This window comes from Osmerus eperlanus, chromosome 4 (assembly GCF_963692335.1).
Source record: "Osmerus eperlanus chromosome 4, fOsmEpe2.1, whole genome shotgun sequence".
Taxonomy (NCBI): domain Eukaryota; kingdom Metazoa; phylum Chordata; class Actinopteri; order Osmeriformes; family Osmeridae; genus Osmerus; species Osmerus eperlanus.
The window spans coordinates 21230158-21257812 of record NC_085021.1 but is presented as its reverse complement, the minus strand read 5'-3'; the positions used below and the strand labels follow the sequence as shown (position 1 = coordinate 21257812).

The 27655-nt window shown below is 46.9% G+C and overlaps 1 protein-coding gene across 1 annotated transcript in view; it reads right to left on the bottom strand.

The window, feature by feature from the left end:
* The window catches only part of si:dkey-178k16.1 (protein 4.1), a 36169-nt gene extending 11438 nt beyond the window's left edge, over positions 1–24731 (bottom strand). The window contains exons 1-11 of the mRNA XM_062460221.1: positions 24467–24731; positions 13456–13544; positions 13061–13216; positions 7859–7963; positions 6929–6971; positions 6647–6722; positions 5386–5604; positions 4759–4846; positions 4252–4416; positions 3238–3335; positions 1042–1217 (exon numbers count right to left, since the gene is read on the bottom strand). Of these exons, the coding sequence (XP_062316205.1) occupies positions 1042–1217; positions 3238–3335; positions 4252–4416; positions 4759–4846; positions 5386–5604; positions 6647–6722; positions 6929–6971; positions 7859–7963; positions 13061–13216; positions 13456–13527 (1198 nt within the window). The 5' untranslated portion in view covers positions 13528–13544; positions 24467–24731. The remainder of the gene's footprint in view (positions 1–1041; positions 1218–3237; positions 3336–4251; positions 4417–4758; positions 4847–5385; positions 5605–6646; positions 6723–6928; positions 6972–7858; positions 7964–13060; positions 13217–13455; positions 13545–24466) is intronic.
* Positions 24732–27655: the final 2924 nt, after the last annotated feature.

Below are 27655 nucleotides of genomic sequence, written 5' to 3'. Positions count from 1 at the left end.
TGCCTCTGGTCTGGTTACTCTGCCTCTGGTCTGGTTACTCTGCCTCTGGTCTGGTTACCCTGCCTCTGGTCTGGTTACTCTGCCTCTGGTCTGGTTACTCTGCCTCTGGCCTGGTTACTCTGGCCTGGTTACTCTGCCTCTGGTCTGGTTACTCTGCCTCTGGTCTGGTTACTCTGCCTCTGGTCTGGTTACTTTGCCTCTGGTCTGGTTACTCTGCCTCTGGTCTGGTTACTCTGCCTGGGATTTCATCTACAGCATACCTGTATGCTGTAGATGCATTATCTTGGGCACCACAACTGTATGTGTTTGGTGTACATAGAGGTCAGCATTTCAGCATGGGTCATTATAATGCTACACGCATCAAATACGACACAAACTAATCACAATTTACTTTCAGCAATTCCATTAAACTTTTAACCTAAAGATAGATTATGAACTCAATTAACCTATATTATGCTGTGCCTCACGGACAATACACATCAATAGTACATTGATAACAGTATACAATTCAGTGAAACATAACAGAGGTGGACTAGAAACAGCATCCAGGATCCTGAAGAAGCGATGTGACATCTGTCCTGCTACGCCAGTGGCTCTCAACCCTGGTCCCCTCAGGTACCCTCTGCCCTGCACACTTCAGGGGGGGGACAACCCTGGTCCTCGAGGGCCACTGTCCTGCATGTTTTAGATGTTTCCCTGCTCCAGCACACCTGATTCAAATGAATGGGTCATTACCCGAGCCGGTAATGACCCATTCATTTGAATCAGGTGTGCTGGAGCAGGGACCCATGCAGGGGGGGTCCCTGAGGACCAGGGTTGGGAGCCACAGCTCTCTCTGCGACACACACGGCCCTGAGACCTGCTCCACCAGGGCCCTGAGACCTGCTCCACCAGGGCCCTGAGACCTGCTCCACCAGGGCCCTGAGACCTGCTCCACCAGGGCCCTGAGACCTGCTCCACCAGGGCCCTGAGACCTGCTCCACCAGGGCCCTGAGACCTGCTCCACCAGGGCCCTGAGACCTGCTCCACCAGGGCCCTCACCTTCGTCCACGCTGCGAGGCAGCAGGTGCCTCTTGCTGACCGAGCGTTCGAACTGGGGGGCGGGCCGATCGATCAGCACGCTGGCCTGGCGAGTCTGGGCCTGGGTCCGCCCACTGTAGCGGAACTTGGAGCCAATTACCAGGAAGCCTTTGGGAGGAGGCTCAGGGGACACCAGCCTATGGGAGAGGCTCGTTTTACATCAACATGGCTGCAGCCACACATACATTCTGCTGTGCAGTGTGTGTGTGTGTGTGTGTGTGTGTGTGTGTGTGTGTAAAGTGACCTCTTTGGGGGGGAAGTGGACTGAGGTAGAAGGAGATGCTGAGCATTGCAGTGTAGTGGAGCGTGCACTGTGCCATGCGTGGTGTGCAAGGCTTTGGTGTGTGTGTGTGATGTGCGAGGGCAAGTATGCGCGTGGGTGTATGTGTGCATGAGTACATGTAGGTGTACAGTTAGGTCCATAAATATTTGGACATTGACACCATTTTCATCATTTTGGCTCTGTATACCACCACAATGGATTTGAAATGAAACAATCAAGATGTGCTTTAAGTGCAGACTTTCAGCTTTAATTTCAGGGTATTTACATCCAAATCAGGTGAACGGTGTAGGAATTACAACACATTTTATATGTGCCCCCCCCCTTTTTAAGGGACCAAAATTGGACAAACTAACATAATCATAAATCTAATTGTCACTTTTAATACTTGGTTGCAAATCCTTTGCAGTCAATGACAGCCTGAAGTCTGGAGCCCATAGACATCACCAGACGCTGGGTTTCGTCCCTGGTGATGCTCTGCCAGGCCTCTACTGCAACTGTCTTCAGTTCCTGCTTGTTCTTGGGGCATTTTCCCTTCAGTTTTGTCTTTAGCAAGTGAAATGCATGCTCAATTGGATTTAGGTCAGGTGATTGACTTGGCCATTGCAAAACATTCCACTTCTTTGCCTTAAAAAACTCTTTGGTTGCTTTCGCAGTATGCTTTGGGTCATTGTCCATCTGCACTGTGAAGCGCCGTCCTATGAGTTCTGAAGCATTTGGCTGAATCTGAGCAGATAATATTGCCAGAAACACTTCAGAATTCATCCTACTGCTTTTGTCAGCAGTCACATCATCGATAAATACAAGGGAACCAGTTCCATTGGCAGCCATACATGCCCACGCCATAACACTACCTCCACCATGCTTCACTGATGAGGTGGCATGCTTTGGATCATGAGCAGTTCCTTCCCTTCTCCATACTCTTCTCTTCCCATCATTCTGGTACAAGTTGATCTTGGTCTCATCTGTCCATAGGATGTTGTTCCAGAACTGTACAGGGTCTTTTAGATGTTTTTTGGCAAACTCTAATCTGGTCTTCCTGTTTTTGAGACTCAACAATGGTTTACATCTTGTGGTGAACCCTCTGTATTTACTCTGGTGAAGTCTTCTCTTAATTTTTGACTTTGACACAGATACGCCTACCTCCTGGAGAGTGTTCTTGATCTGGCCAACTGTTGTGAAGGGGTTTTTCTTCACCAGGGAAAGAATTCTTCTGTCATCCACCACAGTTGTTTTCCGTGGTCTTCCGGGTCTTTTGGTGTTGCTGAGCTCACCAGTGCGTTCTTTCTTTTTAAGAATGTACCAAACAGTTGATTGAGCCACACCTAATGTTTTTGCTATCTCTCTGATAGGTTTGTTTTGATTTTTCAGCCTAACGATGGCTTGCTTCACTGATGGTGACAGCTCTTTGGACTTCATATTGAGAGTTGACAGCAACAGATTCCAAACACAAATACCATACTTGAAATGAACTCTAGACCTTTTATCTGCTCCTTGTCAATGAAATAACGAACTCCCATGAGGGAATAACATACACCTGGCCATGGAACAGCTGAGCAGCCAATTGTCCAATTACTTTTGGTCCCTTAAAAAGGGGGGGGCCACATATAAAATGTATTGTAATTCCTACACCGTTCATCTGATTTGGATGTAAATACCCTGAAATTAAAGCTGAAAGTCTGCACTTAAAGCACATCATGATTGTTTCATTTCAAATCCATTGTGGTGGTATACAGAGCCAAAATGATGAAAATTGTGTCAATGTCCAAATATTTATGGACCTAACTGTATGTGTGCGAGTGTGTGTATACGTGCACTAGTGTGTGTTTAGGAATGTGTGTGTGTGTATGTGTGTGTATGTGTGTGTGTCTCCCTACCTGAAGAAGGTGTGGTGCTCTATGCAGACCTTCCACAGGCGTTTAGAAGCCCGGTGGTTGGGTAGCTTGAAGCCAATGGTGCTCTCAAACTGTTCATACTGAGGGGTCACGGAGCAAGAGGAGGAGGATGGGAGTGAAGGATGGAGTGAAGACACGGAGGAGAAAGGAGGAGTAAAAGGAGGGAGTGCAGGGAGAAGTGGAGGCCTGCTTGGTGAATTACAGTATGTTTACTCTGAACGGCTGACATCAGCACTGCTGTCTGGCGAGGGAGGTAGAAATACAGCCGTCCCTGATCAACACTGCAGAGCTTTCAGACTAGCATGTTGGCTGGCTGCTCTCTCCTGCCGTTCCTAACAGTGGTAGGAACAGGCAGTGGAGATCTCCGCTATCCAATATGGAGATGTTAGCGTCAGATTAGCATGCACGCCAGCCGTCTGACGGACAGGGAACAGAGGAGGACCGGAGGCGCGTAATCGCTTTAAGAGCTGGAAACCAGAGCGGGCCGAGAGAGAGGCGCTAACTTGATGTCAATTGAGTAAAGAAAAACACCATGAAAGAAAATCTTTACCCCCAGCCCACCATGCTTTGAAGTCAGCACAGACTAAGACTTTCCCTTCTCTTCTCCGTAAGCACAAAAACACATCTGCCTCATCTGTAAGAATAGTATCAGGACTTCTATAAATAACAGAGCATCAAAGTGTTGATTTCCTCTGCAGCCAGCCAAGTAAACTCATATGTGTATGCACAGCTTCGCACAACAAGTCACGACAGCGTTTGGAGCAGAAACACAGACGGCTGTGGTTGAACGTTTTCTAACAGTCCAAAACATAAACACATCTTCAAGTAAAGACCTTTATAAAAAATCTTTAACATTTATGATGATAAAATCTTTGAACGATTTTCAAATGTCATTGTCAGTCTGGCTGTCGTGACGTGCTGAGACAAGGTGTGTGTGTGTGTGGTGTAACAGAGTGAGGCCAGGTAGAAAACAACATGTGTGAAGAGCAACGTTACTGTCTGGTCCACCTCTCCTGGTCGGATCTTGATGTAGAAGTTGCTCCTCTTGTAGGAGATCTTCAGGATCTTGGGCCATGCGAAGCGGTTGATCCGCAGGCGGTCGCGGTACACCAGCAGCCCATTGGCGCTCACGCCAAGCATGATGTCGATGCCCTCCGAATCCTGCCAATCAGAGAGCAGCGCGGGGGAGAGAAGGGTTTGTGTGAAGCTAACGAGGGGAGAGGGGAGAGTCAATCCAGTAGACATCCGCTCAATGATTTACTATCATTTGCTCAACCGTGTAAATCTTTGGACAATCTTGCAGATGTTTAATCGTGTACGTATTTGGTCGATACTGTATGTTAAATCCAATATTATATCCAATATAATCCAAGGATTATCTTATTTTATACAAATGTGGTCAATCCTGTCTATGTTTAATCATGTAGTCCTACAGTATGTGTCCGAGTCAGAGCAGAGGGCAGAGTGGGGTCGGCAGGTGAGCTCCAGAGGGCTTGGCCGTACCTTGGCATGATGGAGGTCCACTCCGTACATCGACAGCTTCTTGGCATTTTCCAGGAAGTTCACCTCCGCTTCAGCTGGGCTCATGCCCCTAGGCCACGACATACAGTAGAGATTACAGTCAGGTATCTCATAGAAGCTGTAGCGTCAGACACTAGGACTGGACAGGTACAGATATCAGGGATTAGAGAGACAATGAAACTGTAGGACACGGATGATTCAGTAAAGCTCAAGTGGTTGAGATAAAGGCTGAGATACAATCTCTAGCTAGCTTTAACCCCCCAAAAAACATAACCAACAGTAAAAACTACTGAAATCACAACAAGAACCGTGACAACAGAGTAGTTAGACTTGCAGTCCAGACCCCCAGCCAACATCATCACGCCCCCCACCTCACACCCCTCCCCCTCCACCTCCACCTCCACCTCCCCCAAGTCCACCCCCCTACCACCCCTACTCCTCCCCTCACAACTCCCCCCAAGTCACACCCCTCCGCCTCACCCAACTCCACCCCAATACCACCCCCTCTCCGCCCCCCCCACCTCCTCACAACTTCCCCCTCCACCACCCTCCCACCTCACAACTCCCCCCACCTCACACTCCAACCCTGCCCCCCCCCCCCCCTCTCACCTGTGTTGGCGATGCAGCTCCATCACCCTCTCCTCCAGCTCGCGGGTCTGATTGGGGGCAAAGCGGAAGTCGTTGACGTAGTCGGGGCCGTGCTCGTCCGGCTCGTAGTCCCCCAGCTCGGCCTGCACGCTGTAGGAGCCCAGCAGGGCATGGGTGACGAAGGAGCAGGGCAGCCGGCCCGACAGGATATCATCCCTCAGCTGCAGACACAGGTAGTACCTGTCCACATAGATATATATAAACACTAGATGTCTTACGGCGGAGTCTAGAACGTCCGCACGTGGCGGCCATCTTGCGACAGTCAACTCGCTCACCCATAACATTGTGTTGAATCTACATGTACTTTTTAAATGACCATAACTTGCTCAATTTTCAACCGATTTTGAAACGGTTTGGTTTGTTATCAACGTCGGAGATGTCGGTATGCCACTGCATACTTCTATTCTATTTTTTTTTTTAATAACATAATTATTCATAAGTATGCAGTGGCATACCGACATCTCCGACGTTGATAACAAACCAAACCGTTTCAAAATCGGTTGAAAATTGAGCAAGTTATGGTCATTTAAAAAGTACATGTAGCATCAACACAATGTTATGGGTGAGCGAGTTGACTGTAGCAAGATGGCCGCCACGTGCGGACGTTCGACTCCGTTGTCCGGCAACGCGGACGAGACATCTAGTGTTTATATATATCTATGCCTGTCCAGACACACGCTCAGGGGTCACTGTCCAGACACACGCTCAGAGGTCACTGTCCAGACACAAGCTCAGGGGTCACTGTCCAGACACACGCTCAGAGGTCACTGTCCAGACACAAGCTCAGGGGTCACTGTCCAGACACACGCTCAGGGGTCACTGTCCAGACACAAGCTCAGGGGTCACTGTCCAGACACACGCTCAGGGGTCACTGTCCAGACACACGCTCAGGGGTCACTGTCCAGACACACGCTCAGGGGTCACTGTCCAGACACACGCTCAGGGGTCACTGTCCAGACACACGCTCGGAGGTCACTGTCCAGACACACGCTCAGGGGTCACTGTCCAGACACACGCTCAGGGGTCACTGTCCAGACACACACTCAGGGGTCACTGTCCAGACACACGCTCGGAGGTCACTGTCCAGACACACGCTCAGGGGTCACTGTCCAGACACACGCTCAGGGGTCACTGTCCAGACACACGCACACGCTCATGGGTCAGCACGCGGCACATGCCATCACAGGCACGTACACACCTGGCACATGTCACAGGCACCCACCTGGTGATGTCTTCTATCAGTATGGACGGGTCGGGGGGGTAAAACTTGACCGCAAAACCAAAGTGCCACGAGCCTACTGTGGACAAACATCAGACAGTGTGCATTTAGTATGAGTGTAAGTGTGCGTGTGTGTGCGTGCGTGCGAGTGCGTGCGTGTGTGCGTCTGTGTGTGTATTAGGTCGGTAGGGTGTAAGGTAGGGTGTAAGGTAGGGTGTAAGGTAGGGTGTAAGGTAGGGTGTAAGGTAGGGTGTAAGGTAGGGTAGAATGCACTCGTACACTCACTTCGTATCTGCTTCTTGATCTCCTTGGAAGGGTCCAGCCAATTCTGAAAGAGACGACACATGAAGAAGAAGAACCCTCAGAGAGGACGAAGAGAAACACTGCAGTCGGCTCCCTCTCTCACAGGCCCCGGAGCCACCATATCTTTTGAGGTCAAAAATATACTTACAGAGATTGAAATGAAAGAAATTCTTCCATAAGTGGTGTCATTGCTTTCATGTTTTCATGACAGAGAGGAATAAACGGCAGTTAAGCCCAGTGTGCATGGTTTAATGTCACTGGAGTCTTCAGAGAGACGGTTCCAGTGCACGGCGACACCAACCACGCAGTACTTTGAAAAGGGCAAATCACATTTAATCACAATTCAAAGGGCAACTTTCTCTGTGTCTCTCCCACACTGGGAGTGACCACTGGGAAGACCACACCAATTGCCTGTTAAAAGGGCAACCAGTACTCACAGTATCACTTCCTGTGACCTCCAAGAGTCATTCTACCTCAGGCTTTGGTCGAGACTTTCAGCGAGATCCTATTGTACCTCCTAATGATTTTTCTCTTTTGTCTCGACGGCTCATTAACAACTTCAGTTCTTATCCCAACTCCTTTGTTGTTGGTTGATGAAAGGTATTACTGATGGAACTGATTGCTCCTTCAGATGCAGCTCGAATATTATTTTATCTCTGGAGCGATCGTTAAATTAAAGATTACAGCAAGAGCTGGAGCCGAGTTTCATTTTCCCTCTGGTTTTCAATAATTGTTCAGCAACGCTGCACATAACCTCATCGTTACTGACTGCGAGGGCTTGCTTAAAATACTGTACATGTATATACCAGGGATGATTCTAATGGAGTATTGATGATTCTCAGTGATGTGGAGGGAGACTGAGAGCGGTGATTTGATCTGGTCTGTCTGCGGCGGCGGGCGGAGGGATCTGACCTTGGTGTTGTCTGTGTCGTAGAAGGAGAGCCCAAAGTAGTCCCGCTCCAGTAAGTTCAGATGGCCGCACACCATGTCAAGCAGGGCCTGGCCTCGGGCAAACTTCTGCAAAGGCACACACGCACAAACACACACGCACATTTTAAAGAAAGCCGTACGGTTGCTGTGATTTGCCCCATTTAGGAAAGCAAGTCGTCATATCTCATGATATGATCCAAAATGCTTAAGATGTTATTGAGAATTTCAGCTACCAACTGAGCTCACATCATACCACTGATGGGACCAAACAACAACGCAGTAGCAATCAAATCCAAGCGATGTTTTTCACTCATCCGGTTTTCATGACTTCTAACAGAAGTCACCAGGGAACAGAACCCATGAAACAGAGCATTTAAGTGAAACAAATGCAAAGCAACAGTCTCTCATTTCACCACAGTCTCAGGTTTCATCGTGCAACAGCTACGAGGCTCCATTAAAGCCTCGGCAGAATGTGACAGATTACATTAATGACTGCTTGAGCGCCGGAGGAGACCATGCAGATGTGTTCATGCTTCACGGCATCATATCTCCTTTCCGCCTCTCTCATAAAACCTCTCTCAGCACTGTAATGCTACCACAAAACAGAAACCCCGCCCTTCCATTGGCTGAGAGACGCTTTCATGGCCCAATAGGCTTTCCTCCCTGAGGAGTGTGGGAGGGTCCTGGGCCTCCATATGTCTATATAAGGGAGAGAACTGGAATCGTTTCAGAGGACCACACCTTATCCTCAGCCCTTCAGGGCTTCCACAGTCAACTCAGTGGGATTCAGATGCAGCCTTGGCAGATGCTGTCTATACACACACAGTATAGTATATACTGTGTGCGCGCGCCATACTCGTCTCCCGGGGGAACCTGGCTCCTACGGCGACAGAGCTACCCAGCAGCTGTTACCATGGAAACAGAAGTAATAGGGCCTTTCTCTTTGTGTGTGTGTCTGTCTCTGTGTGTGTGTGCGTGTGTGTGCTCTAGTGTGGTGAGGGCACAGAGCTTTGTTCCGATCTTGTTTAAGAAAGCCGTACAGTAGCCAGTCATTACGAGCCGAAATGAAAAGCATTAATTAGGCAGTTAATTAATTAAACATGACAATTTACTTTAATCCCAAAAATACCAGTGCAAAACATTAGCCAGGAGATCTGTCGGAGACGGTAGCAAAACAGAACTAAACGTGGTGAAATGTTGGAAACATTCGATTTTCTCGTCAAATGAAATTGCAACACACATTTGAGGTGGTCTGCCAAGCGTTGCAGCCAATCCAGCGCTGGTGATGAGATTTCCCCGTCGTTGTTTCAAACCGGGTCCAATCACATTTCTGATACACTAGTTCTATTCTCTGATTGTTTAAGGAGCAATCTATTTTGAAGATTGCATGAACCATGCAAACAAGATGAAAGGAGACTGTGTGTTTGTGTGTGTGTGCGTGTGTGTGTGTGTGTGCACAGACTAGCAGACAGTGTGTGTGTGTATGCAGACTCACAGACAGTTGAAGAGGATGTGTCAGTATTGAACATAGATACACAGCAAATCACAGGAGGGTGTAAGAGTGAGAAGCTGGTCATATTAAAGCCTGCTCCCTGGCTGTCAGCTGCTTCAAAGTGAGGCTAAAAACAAAGAACTTCAAACGAAAAGGATGCCTCTTCAACTGGGTTTATTTGATACAGACAGGTATTTTCTTATTTATGGTATAACTGTAATAAATTATGGATCAAATCAGTTCAACTGTTCGCTCTGGTGAGACAGGAGGAAGGTAAGATCAGCCAAAAACATTAAGCCGCTAATATTCACTATCAAGGTGTGTGTGTGTTTGTGTGCGCAGTAATGTTCATCAGAGGGTGAGCTTGGAGACAGTGCAGTAGGGAGATGCAGTACGAGAGACGAAGATTTCCTGTCGCGTTTGTGCGGCTTGAGGTCACAGATTAAACAATGCGCTGTGCTCCATCAGTACATGCAATGTTAAGAGCTAGAACATCAATCCCAACTTCCAGAAGATGTGGACTGCTGCCTGACTGGTGTAGATCATTACAGCACGGCTGGGCATTCCACATCATTAATGCAATTACACTAATGGACATCTGGGAATTTTTAATCTGTACAACACCGTGGTTTATTTTATCTCCCACATGCAGTAGGTGCATTTTAATAAACACACACACACACGCACAAGCATACATATACTCACATACCAACACACACACACTAACTCCTTCCATCCCTCCCTCCCTTCCCCCATACTATATGTTCTCCCTGGTTGCACCTACAGTAAGAGCAGCCATATATCAGCTATATGGATTTCCCATCCTGGCTTAATGTCTCTGATGCCAGAACAGAGGGTGTCAGGGAGGAAAGGGGAGGAGGTTAGGGGTGGGTCAGTGTTGCATAGACTCTGCATGGAGGTCACCGTGGTGACGACGGGGCTGTGCAGGAACGAGGTGAGGTCAAGCCGGCATCGACAACAAGATCTCCACCACCGGCCTCACTCCACACTCCGTCACCTTTAGCAGCGGCCAGGGTTACCATGCCGACACCAACATGATCCATAGTGTTAAGTCCCACTGTCTGTTGTAAGCTCCCCCTCACCTCCAGTCTTGCCTGAGCCCATCTCTCCGCCCTTAAAGGAGCCACGCTCCTTTATTTCCCTGGCTCATGTCTGATTGCTACTACACGTTAAGGCAGTTCATTAGCCACAGAATAATTCAAACGACTTGAGAATGTTTCTTTTAGGAAAAAAACAAAAAAACATTTACTGTAGGCAGGGGAATATGACTGTGTGACAGGGTTTCATTTCACAGCGTAGCTAGGTTTCATCTTGAAAACGGCAAATCTGTCACAACCTATATTCAGGGTTCTCAAGCCTGACGCATTGACCGTGAGACACACGCATTTCAGCCAGTTCACACGCTCTCACGCCACACCTAGAATTTACATTTTGTCATTTAGCAGACGCTCTTATCCAGAGCGACTTACAGTAAGTACAGGGACATACCCCCCCGAGGTAAGTAGGGTGAAGTGCCTTGCCCAAGGACACAACGTCATTTTGCACGTCCGGGAATCGAACTGGCAACCTTCGGATTATTAGCCCGATTCCCGACAACCTAAACCCTCTTCCTTGAGGGTTTAGGTTGGTTGAGGGGCAGTTCTATGGGCATATGTGAAGCCCTCTGTGACATGCTTGCGTGTAAAAAGGGCTATACAAATAAATTTGATTTGATTTGACCCCTCACCCCCACCCCTCATCCCTCACCACCACCCCTCACCCCCACCCCCCATCCCTCACCACCACCCCTCACCCCCACCCCCCATCCCTCACCCCCATCCCTCACCACCATCCCTCACCCCCATCCCTCACCACCACCCCTCACCCCCACCCCCCATCCCTCACCCCCATCCCTCACCACCATCCCTCACCCCCATCCCTCACCACCACCCCTCACCCCCATCCCTCACCACCATCCCTCACCCCCATCCCTCACCACCACCCCTCACCCCCATCCCTCACCACCACCCCTCACCCCCACCCCCCATCCCTCACCCCCATCCCTCACCACCATCCCTCACCCCCATCCCTCACCACCACCCCTCACCCCCACCCCCATCCCTCACCCCCATCCCTCACCACCACCCCTCACCCCCATCCCTCACCACCACCCCTCACCCCCACCCCCCATCCCTCACCACCACCCCTCACCACCACCCCTCACCCCCATCCCTCACCCCCACCCCCCATCCCTCACCCCCCATCCCTCACCACCACCCCTCACCCCCATCCCTCACCCCTCACCCCTCACCCCCATCCCTCACCCCCACCCCCCATCCCTCACCCCCCATCCCTCACCACCACCCCTCACCCCCATCCCTCACCCCTCACCCCTCACCCCCATCCCTCACCCACTAACCGTGTAAACTGCCTCTTCCCCCTGGAGGAGGAGAGCAGAGAGCATGTTTCCCTGAGTCAGTTGCGTGCGTAGCATGACTGGGAGGCCCACTGAGGGCTCGTACTGCTGACTCAACCGCTCCATTGATATGGCAGGGCTGTAAGCAATCTCCTGAAAGGGCCTCCTCCTTGCCCCTCCTCCAGGGACGACAGGGGATGAATTTCAAGCACGGAGCACAGAAAGACCGGTTCAAAGCGGAACTGCTTACGGAAGATATTTAAACTGCGGTAAACACGCTATATTTTTTTACATCAAAATATAGAACACAACAGAACTGTCCCTGTTACGAAAAATCGATTAGACCTAGAGAGTGTTTTAAATTATTTACAAGCGGTGCGTTTGACGCTGCTTCACGGTTGACACTAGCTGGATTGATTTGCTGGCTTTGTGGGTAACACGAATCAAGCGAACCCAAGGACATCAGTGTTTTCAAACGTTAACTTGATCCAGTTCTTGGAACACACATATCGTGAATGGAAAGCGAAATTCCCACAGGATGTTTCTTCATAATGAGGCCGTACAGTGCTGCAGCGGGTGGCACTAATTCTATCTCTCATTGTATTTTTCTATCTCTGTAGTCACTTTAATGTCATTGTAGATAGACAGCAATTAAGTCTAATGATTTCACCGGGTTTCTAATTCGCAGGCTGTGCAGACATGGGTGAAACACAGGAGACAAACAAATCAACCACTCTTCAGATGTGTTCAAATTAAATTCCAGGAGAGACCTCATGTAAGTGCTGGGATGGATTATAGTCCTTTAACAGTCAGCTTCCTCAAAGTATCCCAAACACAAAACCTAATCCCTAACAGAGTACACAGCATTAAATGATCGTGAAAGTGTCGGATCATCATCTTCCTCACAGTCCGGGAGGGGGGGGGGGGGGGGGGGGAGGGGGACAACAATGTTTACTGTAAGTGGTCCTTTTAACACCTGGCCCCAGCTTGGCTTCCCCTCTCCCAGTTGGAATAGTCTAGAACAGTGGTTCTTAACCCTGTCCTCATGGAACCCTGTCCTACATGTTTTAGATGTTTCCCTCCTCCAACACACCTGATTCAAATAAATGGGTCGTTATATAGCTCTGTAGAAGCCTGGTAACGAACATGCATTTGAATCAGGTGTGTTGGAGCAGGGAAACATCTAAAACATGCAGGACAGGGGTTCCCTGAGGGCAGGGATAAGAACCACTGGTCTAGAGAACCTTCACTGCAAGAGCCAGGACGCAGTACGTACCTCCATTCCACAGTCGTAATCTGACCCGTCCAGCAGGGTCACTCTGACGGGCACAGTCTTGGGTCTCCTGGTTGTCTTCTGAGGCGACTTGGAGGATTTGCTGGGCGTCTTGTCTGAGCTGTCATCCATGTCATCTGACACCTTAGTGACATCATCCTTTGGATAAAAGTGGCACAGTTTCAAATGTGATGGGGTTTTTTTTTTACAGTTTGAATGTTGAATTAATTTTCTTCACTCATTGGATGTTGAGTGCGAGTTGCTCAAATGTATAAGAGAAACGTATAATGCATAAAACCCCCAGGGAACCAAACAGGCTCAAGGATTATATCAATCTCTATGCCGGATACTCCCTTAATGATTGGATGTGAGGCTCGCAGAATGATGGATGCTCGTACCTGATTGGTTCTCCTGGAATCACCCTCCATGGCGCCCTTTATCTCGCCTGCCAAAACCTTCTCGGTCGTCATGGTGATGGCTCACAATCCTGAAACGATACACAAACACATGTTGACACACTTCTGACAGTATTATCAACAGACCACATCCCATTGGCTGTTTACTTACACACCTCACTCTACTCTGGACTGTCACACCTGTCCCCACCTCTGTAAAATACTGATTGTGCTAAATCACTGTCACATTTTGTACAATTATTGGCCAGAAAACAGACACTGGTTAGTGTCAAATCCAATCAGCTACAAGACTGACAGCTATTGTGTAGTGGCTTCAATTAGTCTCAGCCGGCATTCGGTAAGTGATTTTCACATGTGCAGCCAAGACATTCAGAGCAAGGTAGAAGGAGAGAGGGAAAGAGAGGTAGGTAGGGAGGAAGGAAGGAAGAGAGGGGCTGAGAGAGAGAGAAAACATGAGAGGAAAAGACAGAGAAAGAAAGAGAAAACCAGGGGAAACGACAGAAAGACAGCACTCAGCCACCCACAGGACCACTCTGCATGAAGAGTTCTGGCTTCGGGAGCCTCTCTCTCACGCTCAGAGAAGAGATAGCATCAATTACAGCAGACAGAGACCATGCAGCACAGCACAAGACAGCAGATAGAGAGGGAGGGAGGGAGGGAGGGAGGGGCAGAAAGGGAAGGAGAAAGAGGGAGTGAGGCAGAAAGGGAGAGAGAGCGAGAGGGAAGTAGAGAAAGAGGGAGAGAGGTAGAGAGAGAAACAGGGATACAGGTAGAGAGGCAAAGAGAGAGAAGTGAATAGCCCAGGGAACATAATCTTCCAGATCAGAGAGGTAGAGAAAGAACGGTGGAAAGAAACAGAGGAACGTACAGTGACAGAAAAAGAGAGCGAGTGATTGAGAGAGAAAGAAAGTGTGAGGGAGAAAAGAGAGAGAGAAAAGAGGGAGAGAGAGACAGATGATGCCTGTCATTTGAAGGTGACCACTTCTTGCACTTTTTTTTGAGAAAAAAAAAGTGCTTCTCTTTCCTCCCTGATTAAAAAGACTTGATCTTCATATGTGACTATATAGTTCAGAAAGATGAATTCTCTCTGACTGAAAGGTCCCAGTTACACTATGGCTTCATTATTAAGAGGGAAATAAGTGGTAGGCCTGCTGCTAGCCTTATGCTTCAGATGATGTTTCTGAAGATAGATTGAATAAGACTAATTTCCTTCTCGTCCAGAGGTCAGTCTTAATTCCCTTTTTTTTAAGATAGAGGGTCATTCTTTGTCATGTTTAAAATAACTGCTGGGCCATGATGAATTCCTTGTTCAGTAGGCTGGATTATTGTGTTATTTTTTGCTCACTTCTCTATCCTGGCAAACTGATTTTCTTGCAAAAAAACTGTATGCGATGCTTCTCTTCATGCTTTGGCAGTCCAGGATTACCGTAAATGGTTTTCTGACCTTGACTGTATTGTGTGCTTGATAATTATTATTGTTTTTTTTTTACGATTTTCCTCTCAGTAGGGACTGCTCAAGCATGGGGCTTTTGAGGAGTTTAATTGGGATATTAACCCTTGTGTTATCTTCGGGTCGTTCTGACCCATCAGTCATTGTGACCCACCGTCGTATTGCGACAACTTTACCGCATACAAAAACAAAGTGAAGCATTTTCTTTTAACCGTTGGGCTGTCTCAGACCCCCCACATTGCGAAGGTTAAAAGAAAATTATTTTTATTTGTTTTTGTATTGGGTAAAATTGGGTAAACACAACGATGGTTCGTTATGAACCTTTGGGTCATGTGACCCGAAGGCAGCACGAGGGTTAAGCAAGTAAACAACTGCTAGTTTAACTGTTGTACTGTGTCAAACTGATATATAAAATGCATGGAAAATTGTGCTTCGGTTCTGTCGCCGATTGAGCAGTTCTTTAATAGGTAAGAGTTTTACATGGGATCCAATGGTGTTCTTGGCGTGAATAACCGATTAGCGCTAATGAGAAGCCCCTGCAAGAGAACAGGGAGGAACAAGGGATGATGCGTCTAATGAGGATTGTGATTAGAGAAAAGGTACAAGTGCTGGGATGAAAGGATGAAAACGTTAACTGTGTAGGACAACTTTAATTGGAAAGGGAAGAAAGCTGTGTTTTAATTCAGATCAATAATTACCAGCGCACTTGTAAACACACAATGGCCAACATGGTGGTGAGTCACCGCGAGCGTGAGCAGGAAGCCAAGATTAACATTTTTCCTCCGCCAGCTGTCTGAATGTGTCTCTGGGTTAACAGTTCCGAGAGGTCTAGTCATTCCGCTATACTCTGCCCCCTCCCCCTCGACGATACCGCCTATATCTGCATAATGAGAGATGATCAAAGGCTGGTTTTAACCCGTTAAGGAGTAGCGTCACACATACGTGATCGTTCGAAAGCGGGCCCCACAGAGTACCGTCACACGTGTGATTCTGAACATTCCAACCGACTATTTTCCGATAGACAAAAACTATATGACAAACGCTATAGTATGGCTTCAAAATTTACAATTAGGAGGCTCACAAGTAACACTAGCAGGTAGTAGCATTGCTACGAGTATTATGCTAGGTTGCTAGGTAACGGAAGATAACTAAAGCTAGCTAGCTTCCGTTTTGGAAAAATAACTCACTCTGGTGGAAGCGTCGGTAATATTTAGAACTCACTCCTTAAAAAGGTTTAACAGGCTCTTGCAGCAGCTTCCCTCTCTTAGTGGTGCTGATGGGGGCTCTCACGGAGCTGGTCATTTTGAAAGATGAAATAGGTCTTATCACCTTACATTCATGTGGTTGAAGAAGCTCGACCAAACATTCTGGTAAACTGTTGTGTTTGTTTTTATGAGCGCTGAAAGCCCAAAGGGGGATTTTTGATGCTGTTTCTTTGTCTCAGAGTGGCCTATTCAGATAGTTCTACACAGTACTACTATGTTTTATTTATACAATTGTCCCACCTCATGTTTATTCAATGGAAGTGTTAAATTCAGACAGAGCATGTAGCTTTTAAACAAAAAATATAGTTTACATTGGTAAAAGTAGTTCCATACTGAACAGCTGTGTAGCTATACGTCAAACATTAAGGACGTTCTTTCACATTTCAACACCTTGTCACAAAGTGTGCTGGAGCCCCAGCCCAAGTGTCCTCCAACGTAATTAATCTCCCTAAAAAGTCAGTCACATCTTTCTAAAATCCATTCTCAGGCTTCATGTGGAACCCAGGGACAAAGCCAAGCCTGTAGTTATCATAAACGTCCACAGGAAGATCTGAAGTGGACTTGAGGAGGATAGGTGCTTATTTGAAACACGTCAGGAAGACTTGAAGGCTAATGGGTGTCTAATACGGGTCACGTTGCAACTGAATCAAATGACATCCGCGGCTGTTCTGGTCAGGGCGTACCTAATCATTGTCAGAGACAGATTCGTTTTCTCTTTCTGCTGAGGCTTCTCAAAGATCCGCTGACAGCTTGTCTTCAAAGAACCTCCTTGACATTAAACATCATCTCACTCTCTCTCTCCATCTTTGAAAACTTTCCGTTAACTCTAAATTATTTCTGTATAAAAAAGAAAAACGGTTGTAATTGGACATAGAAACTGTTGAAATGTGTACCAGAGTAGGAAATAATTTAGTTTCCTGCTGCATTATGGGAATTGTGTCAACATCCCAGTTCTACGATGTCCTGGAACAACAACAATCCAATCGTTTGAAGCATTTCTACAAACTTGATTGTGCTTCGCTGCAACAGGTGTTCCTGTTAATTTACCCTTGTAAACAGGTTTCAAAAACATTTAACAAAACTTCTCACCAAGGCGTTTTCAGTGCCTTAGGTGAAAGATCTGCTGTTTCATCTCGTATAGTCCACTGGAACTAGGTAAAAAATGATGCTATGAGGTGCCACAAAATGGTGCCAACTTGGCATATTGGATAAACCCAAAACACATGTTGGCATTTTGAGTAATGCTGGTGAGATTATTATTATCAGGACTATATGAATATATAAGGACTTTGCTAAACACTAAATCCCTCTTGTAGGACTGTATGTGTGTGTGTGTGTGTGTGTGTGTACACGTGTCAAAATGAAAAGTGTAAGCAGGGAACCAAACAAAAGGTTTCATCATGCTAAAGGGTCTCCAGGTGATTATAATAAGATTAGACAGCGTTAACTGAAGGTCAATACCATATCAATAGAGACATCAAGAAGGCTTTGCAAGCCATCCTCATTGTTTATCCACAGCCATTCGTTCACTGATGATTTGATAGGATTTGTGTTAAAACGCATTAGCACCTGCTACACACTTGCATTAGCCAACTAGCATCAAGGCCATGCCAGACACACACTTGCTACTTTTATCAGCTTTAATGCAAAAAATATTGGTGGTGTTATAATTTAACAATCTTTATTTCAGTAGTAATGAATTTGGTATGAGATACTGGCTGGACTGTGGCTCTGCATCTCTGAAGCTGCACATCAGTTTCAGCCTTGAAGGGGCCTTGTAATGTACTGCCACCAAAGATAAGAAAACAATTACATCCTTTTTTTCCCCTTTTCTTGAGATATGCTTTTGCCTATTGATGTTGATCACAAAGCACTTAACAAGATAAGAACCATTTTACTTCTGAATGGAAATCTTATAAACTGTCTCTGTAGCAAGCTTAAAAACACATTCAAAAGTCAGGAGATGTATTTTCGGCTGGGATATGCTGAATTCAGATCTAAGCCCTGCCGTCTTGACTGTTGCATAAACCCCCGCTATGAGTTTGCAGATCTAAGCCGCCATCACGGCTCCCAGCATCATCATGTCTGCCTTGTATCTCTGCAATGACCTTTCTTTCTGGTTTGTTCCAGAATCAAAGATGAGATAGCAGTCACTGCCCAGGCTCCAACTGGCACCCAGCACCAGCTGAATAGATATCTCAGTATCAATGACAGGCTGCAAAACCCTATCAGCAGACATCGACCCCAGCCACCTCAACTGTGGATACAGGGCACGGACACTAGCGCCACAATAGCAGCACTCATCGATGGCAGGTCGCGCAGATAAATGCCTATACGGTAACCGAAATGATGGGGATCATTCTGGGTGGAATTTCGGCTATGATTCAACATTCGTCATGGTCCTGGCCGGCCTCGTTTGTCTTCACCAGGCCCATCCTCACAGAGCCCCTGCCAATTTGCAGGTCTCCATAAATGGATGTGTTGCTAGGGCGGGTCTCCGTATCCCGGGGCCTATCCTTCATCTGCGCGGCGGGCAGGCAGGAGGCATCCATCAAACATGGGCCGCGCTGAAGCGTCGCACAGCAGAGCGAAGACGCTGGGAAGACGGGGTAGATCCGCCAGGTCGTCAAACACTGTTTGTCGTCGACTTTTCATCGGTAAAAAAAAAAACTTTGGCTAAACGGTTTGTTGTTGTGACTATACAGAATTGCTCAAGTGTGCCCGCAGTGTCACAGCAGTGCTGGAGATAAACATTTCCTGTGGGTCTCAATATTCTGACCAACCAAATCACCCCTGGCTTATCCTTTCAATGCGATTCAATTTCCACCTGAAAGGAACTGAGATTCTGATGGAGGTGAAAGGAATCTATTGCTCTGGAAAAAGGCTGCTCTCTCCACAGACAGCATCCCTTCAATTTACAGGGTACTTTGAGACACAATTTCAATCGATTGGCGTTGTGGACACCGCTCGAATCTGATGGCATCTCCTCCCTTCCCTTCTCAGTCCCTGTGTAAAACTATCCTCATAATGAGTATCTTTTGTCATTCTATAGTGGGCGTTTGAACAGAAATGGCTTTTTTCCCTCTTTTTTTTGTTGGTGCTTGTTAATCTCTATGGTGTCTTTGACAAGCAGTGACTAGCTCTTCACAGTGGCCATTGCACAGGGACTCCTGATTTACATTTACATTTAGCCATTTAGTCATTTAGCAGACGCTCTTATCCAGAGCGACTTACAGTAAGTACAGGGACATTCCCCCGAGGCAAGTAGTGTGAAGTGCTTTGCCCAACGACACAACGTCATTTGGCACGGCTGGGAATCGAACTGGCAACCTTCAGATTACTAGCCCGACTCCCTCACCGCTCAGCCATCTGATTCCCTGATCTGGCCCCTGATTGGCCAGCCATCCCTGGAGAGCAGCAGCATTTTGGCTAATGCGGTACAGACACATGACTCATGCCTGATGCCATGGAGTGCCTTATTATAACAATGGCGCACCGTTACTTCTACCCAACTGCCGAAAGGTTTACTAACATCACAGGCGCTACATACTTCAACACAATACAGTCTAGTAACACACAAACTGAAAACATTAATGGAATTTGTCATTTATAGTCCAACCACACCCTGTAATTTGAACATTGGCCAATCAAGGGAGCTGCCACAAAAAAAAATGACATTCCCTGCTTAGTATGCCAGTCCATGCAGACTCAGAGCTTTATTAATCAGAACTTTTATTATAATGGAGTTTACAGCCAGTCCATCAATCTGGGCTGAGTGGAGGTTGGCTTCGGCCCCTGTGGTTTAGGAGGCTGGGGGGGGCAGGGAAAGGAATGGTGAGACGTCCTTGTTGGAGGGAAAACCACATGCGCACACACACACGCATGCTGAAAACCTTTGGCGCTCAGCAGTCTTGGAGAGAGCAGAGTCTGTACAAGCACAAGCAGTCTGCTGGCTACGACTTGTGTCACGCCACAACAGGAGACAAATGATATCAGGGCCTAGCCAATGAGGCTGCGCGATCATCCCGAGCAGGGGAAATGGGCGGCAAGGAACAGCAGGCAGCCTGTACGAATAGGCAACAAATACAAGCAGGCAGTCATTAAAGAGCAGACAGCAAATACAACCAGGCAGCCAGTTGAGAGCATGCCTGGTGGGACTGTGCTGTGTTGCCTGGTTCAGCACCCTACAAGCTGCCTCCCGTGAGAGGCAGGAGGACAGTGGAGGTTTGTGTATTTGTAACGATTTTATGTTCTCTCTGAGGGGGTTTCTGCTTCCTTACATGGTGCTCAGTGACCTGATGCAGACCGAGACAGGTACAGTTTGGAAGAGACCTCGTTTCAGCATGCCAACAGCTACCAGCTCTCTGACAGCAAACAAGGGAATTCAAAATAAGGCCAAACAATCCCGCACATCCAACAAAAGGTAAACACGGAGGGAATGGTTAAAAAGTGCTCACTCATATTACTCTTACATGCTATTAAGGCATGGGTGGAAAGCTATTACACTCAAATAACCTCCTGGCACTGTATCCAGTGAAGGTTTGACACGAAGACCTGTCGACTTAAGGTGATGGCATTGGCAGTCAATAGCTGTGAAAATCTCAAGGACGGCTATGTGATAACCCTACCAATCATTCCAGCGCATCCCATCATTCTTCATGTTAATGAGCCCGTCACCCTGGGAAATGTAGTTCCAGGGAACTATACTGCATAGAACTAGGAAGGGCCGATCAATGTGTCAGAGTAAAATGTTATTTGCCTATGATCCACATATTGGACAACATCTCCCAGAGTGCATTGTTCTTGAACCCAATGGTTGTAGTCACGCTTCATGTACCCAAGGATGAGCACTCTCTCACAGATTGTGTGGTAGTAGTCAATGTCCTTGCTATATTGCCTCTCTCTCTCTCTCTCTCTCTCTCTCTCTCTCTCTCTCTCTCTCTCGCCTGCCTTCCATTTGGCACTCCCTCAGGTCCCCTATTGTCACTGTCTTGCCACTCAGATGAAGCAAATCGAAAAAAACTTCAGACGCCTCACAATGGCAGGCCTTCACTCAGAGAGTCAATCATTTGCACAAGAGCCCACAGGAACGAGAAAATAAAACATACTTTCACCCAAGAAAATGACAGCACACTGGCCCTGTAACTCAGTCTGGCTGAGGTTGGGAGGGAGGGAAGGAAGGCCAGGGGACGAGAGTTAACACAAAGAGGCAGCTCTTGTTAAGGATGCAGTTACCATGGTAACCCCAATCCTAACATGGTCTGTCGGGCGCATCAGAAAATTACTTGAGAAAACAGCCTGGAGACATTGTCGGAGGCTGACGCACATGTCTCCATCTCTCTCTCCCTCCCTGTTCCTCTATCCCTCCCTCTCTTCTTCTCTGTACCTCCCTACCTCTCCATCTCTCTCCCTCCCTGTTCCTCCATCCCTCCCTCTCTTCTTCTCTACCTCCCTCCCTCTCAATCCCTCTCTCTCTCCCTCTCCATCCCTCTCTCTCCCTCCATCCCTCTCTCTCTCTCTCTCCCTCCATCCCTCTCTCTCTAGAAACTATCACTGGGTGCTGTCTGTGGCAGCTTCCATTCAGATGGTCACAGGGCACATTGCAGGCCAGGCTGAGTCCGTCGCAGAGCGCTGTGACTCAGAACAGGACTGCAGCCACGGAGCCCCTTCACATCAAAGCCTTTTCCTAACGAAGAAGTAGATTACCCACTGAAAGGGTTGTTTCCTACAAATTGGGTTGACCTGGTGAGGGGCACGGTGGTGACTGGAGTCGTTTATTATCTGTTAACTGCTCAGGCTGTGGGTTCAGATAGAGGTCATCTGTTTCTGACGGCAAAGGCTCAAATGATGCACAGTACAGTACACAGTCCATCCTCTGTGCTTGTGGACTGTTGCTGCGCCGGTTGCGAAATGGATTGTTAGTCCTTGAAGCCATGTTTCTTGTTTTGAAGGGGGATTGCCTTGAACAGAATGTACATTTCGATAACAGGTCGTTGGAGAGAGCTATAAAGCAGACGCGTGTGTGTGTTTTACGCGGTCAAGTTAAGTGTTTAAGACACAGCTGTGTGAACGACCCATCTCAACAAAATGCTCTGGTGCTGCCTGTTGGCACAGGCTCAATGAACTAATACCAATCGATCATACAGGAGGAGGGATGGAAACGGGACTCAGGGGAGGCATTGTGTTTGACTGTTACCTTGGCAGGGCGTGCACATGCGCACACACACACACCAACAAGATCAACAAACCCAGCAATAGAGCTTGTTGTTGTTGTTGTACAAAATTCACAACTTAATCTTCCCCCTCAAGAGTTGTTTACAAATGACAGATTGCAGACAGCAGGTTACACATCAACTGCAGGCACGCATGTTACCGTTACCAGTGATAAAAGACGAACAAACACATTTACTCAACGTGACAAATACATATCAGTCCCATGACCACTGAAATACCGGACTGTCCACTTCTGATCCTTGATCACCCGCTATACCTTCTATTTGCACTGTCTGTATGTCTTTTGGGGTAAACGCATCCATTGAATGAATTGAAGTGTAATGTCTAGCTAGAATGTTGTTTTCAGTAGCTTAATACAACTGACTTGTTATGGTTTGATTTCCAGCTGACCAACTGTCCAGTTGAAGTGTGAGGAGAGAGGGAGGACTTATGAGAAGTGCCTGGCTTGTTTAACTAGGAGGGCTACGCACAGAATACAAAACACACATAAGGAAATCGAAACAGGAGGGAAGAGAAGAGAAGCAGGGAGATGGAGGAAAGAGGAGGGAGTCGAACAAGCTCCAATTAAAGACTAAAGAGATGAGGGTAAAGCCCCTAGTGCAGTTGTTGTGTCGGATGATTAGGATAGAACAGCTGAAAGTCAACACACACACACACACTGCCCCACCACTGACATTCTCCACTGACACACCGGCTAGCTACTACCATGATCCACGTACACAACAAGGGAAGGACGCTTGGTGGAATACATTGAGGAAGTCAGAAAAGCTGGGTATCCCATACAGAAGCAGGCACATCCCACACACACACACACACACCTTTACACACACACACCTTTACACACACTAAGACACCCAGAAAATAGGTTTTGGCCTGTGGGGATTGTGGAGGTGTGGAGAGCTACCCTAGATAGTAAACTCAGGTGGATTTTTAGTTTCTTTAGCAGCAGGCTGTTAGTAACGATTATAATAGGATACTCGCTTGTCTGAAAATAATCTAGAAAGCGGAATTCGATAATGAGTTGCCTGATTTGAAATGAAATCACAACGATTCTGTATTGTTTGGGTAGGATTCAGTCTTAACTCACATTCATGCCCTGAGGTAATCAATAAGCTATACATTTTACAAACCCATATGAGGCAACATAATCAATACACGCTGAAAGAATTATGACCATAAACCTCAAGCACGCTGTAGGCAACTGTATGACTACATTAAGTTCCTCGCATGACTGGAGGTAAAACGGCTAGGTGTAGGCTATTACATAATATTCTTATAGTCAGGCTAGTCATTGTTGCAGTGTGCCTGGCTGTCACACAATCTCACCTCATGAACGTAAGCAGCCCTTAGCGCGAGTTTGTGAAGTGCAACAATTTCCTCGGTAGCGTTTAGGTGCGCCCAGCAGGATTATTCACGCTCTACCTCCCGGCGCGCGCATGCCTGTCCCCTTTGCCACACCCGCACCAATTCTTTAGACTCCAATTAGCTCGTTACTGAGAGCACCAGATGGGCGGTAAGAATAATGAATCCTCTAATAGGGACACAAAAGAAGGTCCTGACACATGAACAGCATTTTCTAAACCATACAGTCATCTGGAAGTAGGACAATAGTAGCCTACTGTACAATTCATTCAAAATCGCCCACTGATAAACCCTGCACCTGCACCTGCTTCGTTGGCAGCGCCTAAAAAGCATGTATGTGACCCAAGTCCATCGCCAAACGAAACCAATATATAAAGAGATGCATCAACCTACAATCACCAAACGAACAACGAAAGCTGCACAAATTCAAGCGATAAACACCTTCTATCCTAGTAACTGGCAGTGGCATACAAACTGTAAGCTATGCTACCGTATTTTTGGAAGGTGTCAGCTCACGGTTTAGAGCACAGCTTTTCATCTAAAAACGGAACAATTAAATGTAGTCCACAATGTCATGCCCATTATTTTTAGACCACAGCTGTCGTAAAACGGTGGCGTTGGCTCTACCTGTGCCGACCGTGCAGATTAACAAAGCGAAAATACACAATACACTGCTAGCTACCTGTCCTGTCAGGTCCGGATGTCAAGTCTTCAGTCCAGATTTGGACCATTGAGGTTACAGGCCAGCGAAGCAACGGAACACGGACGCCGCCACCGCCCCGGAGCTCCTTTTCTCCGTCACGGGAGATAACCCGGGAGTATTGCAGAGAAGATCAACCGGCAAGAATAGCAGAAGAGATAGGCGAGGGGCAGAGACGGAGGGCGTTTTTTTGCGGTTCAAGGGAACTCCCTGCGTCGTGCGTGGTTTGTGAACAGCTAGCTACCGGTTATGACATGAGCATCTTGGTCAGTCAGAGTGGGCTATCTGGCACCGGGTTACATGATGATCAATCACGCGTAAATTCAAAGTGCATGTAAAAGAAGCAAAAAAGTGTAATTCGGAAAATATGCCGATGTCTTAATATTTTAGTTTACACGTCAGATTGACACCGGTCCTTAACTGGTAGTTGAGTAACCTAAATGACACATTAGTGAATTGGAAAGATGAGTCTTTTCTCGCATTTTCACGATATAATTTAAAGACAAAAATGTAGATGGTACATTAACTGCCTAAATTGCGTTGATTAAGTGACATTGTTCAGATTTTTCTATGGCAACTTTTGTTTTCTGTATTTTTTATTTATTAAGCAACCTTTTCACGTTCTGTTGACACATTCTCGATGTTTATTTATTTATCCTGCTACGGCACGGCCACAGGCTTTTACTCACATCCCGGTCTCTGAGAGCCACTCCCCCGCTTGTAACAAATTGACTTAGACTTGAGTCAACCCCTTCTGTGTGCTGAGTTCTGGGTTTTACATAATCACTCTGCCGGGGTGATTTAGCTCACCTAGCCCAGATGTCTTAGCCGGGCAATAAAGAACAATACAGCGGCCGGCCTCTGCCGATGCCAGTGCAGATCTCATCTGTGGCCCTGTCAGTGCAGCACAGCTACAAATCCACATGCAGGCTTTTGATGCATGGACACTTGACATCCCCTAATGGTGAATCAATCCTCATCACTCTGCATAAAGCTAACGGGTAATCTGATTGATATTCTCTGGAATGTATGGATAGATTTGCCAGTAGCTACTATTATTCTGGAAAAAGATTCAATGGATTACAAGACATCGAGGTCATGGTGGAACAAACATGAGATCTGTAAAGCTTATTAACCAATCCTGGTGTTAAAATGAGTGAAAATAACATCAAATCTGGCGTCTAGGTATAAAGGCAGATGTATTTGTGCTAGTTGAGTGACTAGTTATGAGTGCTATATACCGACCAGTTCTTTAAAATTACATGTTATTTTCTGGGCCTTCTATGTAGTCGACAGTGCTACAGTAAGTTACAGAAACCTAATAGGGGGATGCTGTGTGCTACAGTAGGTGACTCATAGGAAGCCTGGATAATGAATGTCTCTTCTTGGCTTCGGTGCTCTGGTGTACTACTGTGTAAATGCAAAAATGCATAGATGAAATCAATTACAGTCACGGTTCGGTGGTTCTCCTCTAGTTGCTCCAAACATATGCACAGCTGAGCATCTAAGCACCGGAGCATCCGAGCTTTCAAGGGCATGATGGCATTTGGAGAAAGCTGTTGTGCAGGAAGAAGTGGGCAGTTCAAACAGATTCCGTACGTCAAAAGTGGTTCCTGAGAGACAGATAATTGGATTTGTTTGGAACATGCATCTAAACTCAAATCAGTTTTTACTTTTCTATGTCCTCCGGTCTCAGTGGACAAGACTGCAGTGCAGCATGCTAAAAGTTTTTTTCATTAATTTGTGTGAAATTGTCTCTCCTTTTTTTCCACTCTCTCACAGATAGAAATATAATATATCCTCGTCCACAGAGGGGCGATGTTGTACCATCTGTAGCATTGCCACAGTCTGTTCTTTTTCTGACCACCAATGACAGTTGGTCTTGATGTTTTGAAAGTTCTAATTATTTGCCTTGGAAAACCATTATAATAATAGTATTTAACAGTAGAAAAACAACAGGTAATCGGTGTCATCATATTACCTAATTGATTACCTTTGTAGGGATTCACTATGCAGAAATACAATACATTGACATTTGATTATACAAGAGCTGTAACACTACTGCAAATAGTGCTCAGTTGCGAGTGAGGGTATTAATCATTGTCGTATTCAAGGGGATTTGTACACCATTGCTACATGTTGAACTAGTTTTAAATCTTCCTTTTCATCAGCATGGATTTTGTAAGTGACAATGCATCAGTCCCAACGACATGGACAGATGAATAAAGTACATAAAATGTAAAATAACGGTTGTAATTTCACCCTCAAGCTTCACAAACAGCACCCGAGGTGTTGTGTTGGTTGTTTTGTTTTAGCACTCATCATACCCCTCAGGCTAATCTGCTGTGAGGTGTGAGTCCACATTCAGATGAGACATATTGCTACAGTTGATTTAACCTTCGACCTTTATCACACCAAGGTAGATCACTCCTCATCTGAGAGGAAGCACAGGCAGGAAGAGGAATGGAGGTTTGGACACTGGGTGAGGAGTTCAGTGACAGTGAGATGGACACCCAGGGAAGCAACCGATCCGCCTTGAAAGGGCAGCGGAGAAGTCACATGACAGGTCTGAGAAGATTCATTACGTGTGGGGTCGCAGGTCACAGAAACACGCCATGGTTAGTGATCAGGCTAGGGGTCGAAGGTCAGGTCAGAACAGGGAGAGAAGGGTATGGGATCAACAAGGAGGCACCAGTGAAGTGGGAGGTGAGCTAATGCAGACAAATATTCACAGAGGTCAGGATTAAGGTGGAGGGAGATGGGAGTGTGACAGCACCACAAGGGGCTTTTATGCAACATCAATGCTGATGAGCTGTTTGCGGGCCAAAAACTGCTCTCCTCCCTTTCCTGGTTGTTTCCAGAACGAATCAGCCAGAACGCTTTTTCATCCTGCACAAGGTGAGTGAGAGTCAGAGGGAGTCTGATTGATTAGAAGATTGGTAGAACTTGGGGGCCACCACGGGCCACAGAGAATCTTCACAGATACACAAACACACAGAGAAATGTAAACACACGCACACACACTGCTCTTCACCCTTGACCCTATCTGACAGAATGTAGATTGTGGAGTTCCTTCTCATCCAGTCTGTCAACGGATCGTCTGTGTAGCCATCTTGTCTCCACTGAGGCCGCTGGACTCGGCAAGAACCAAGAACCGTGACCAGCATAAGT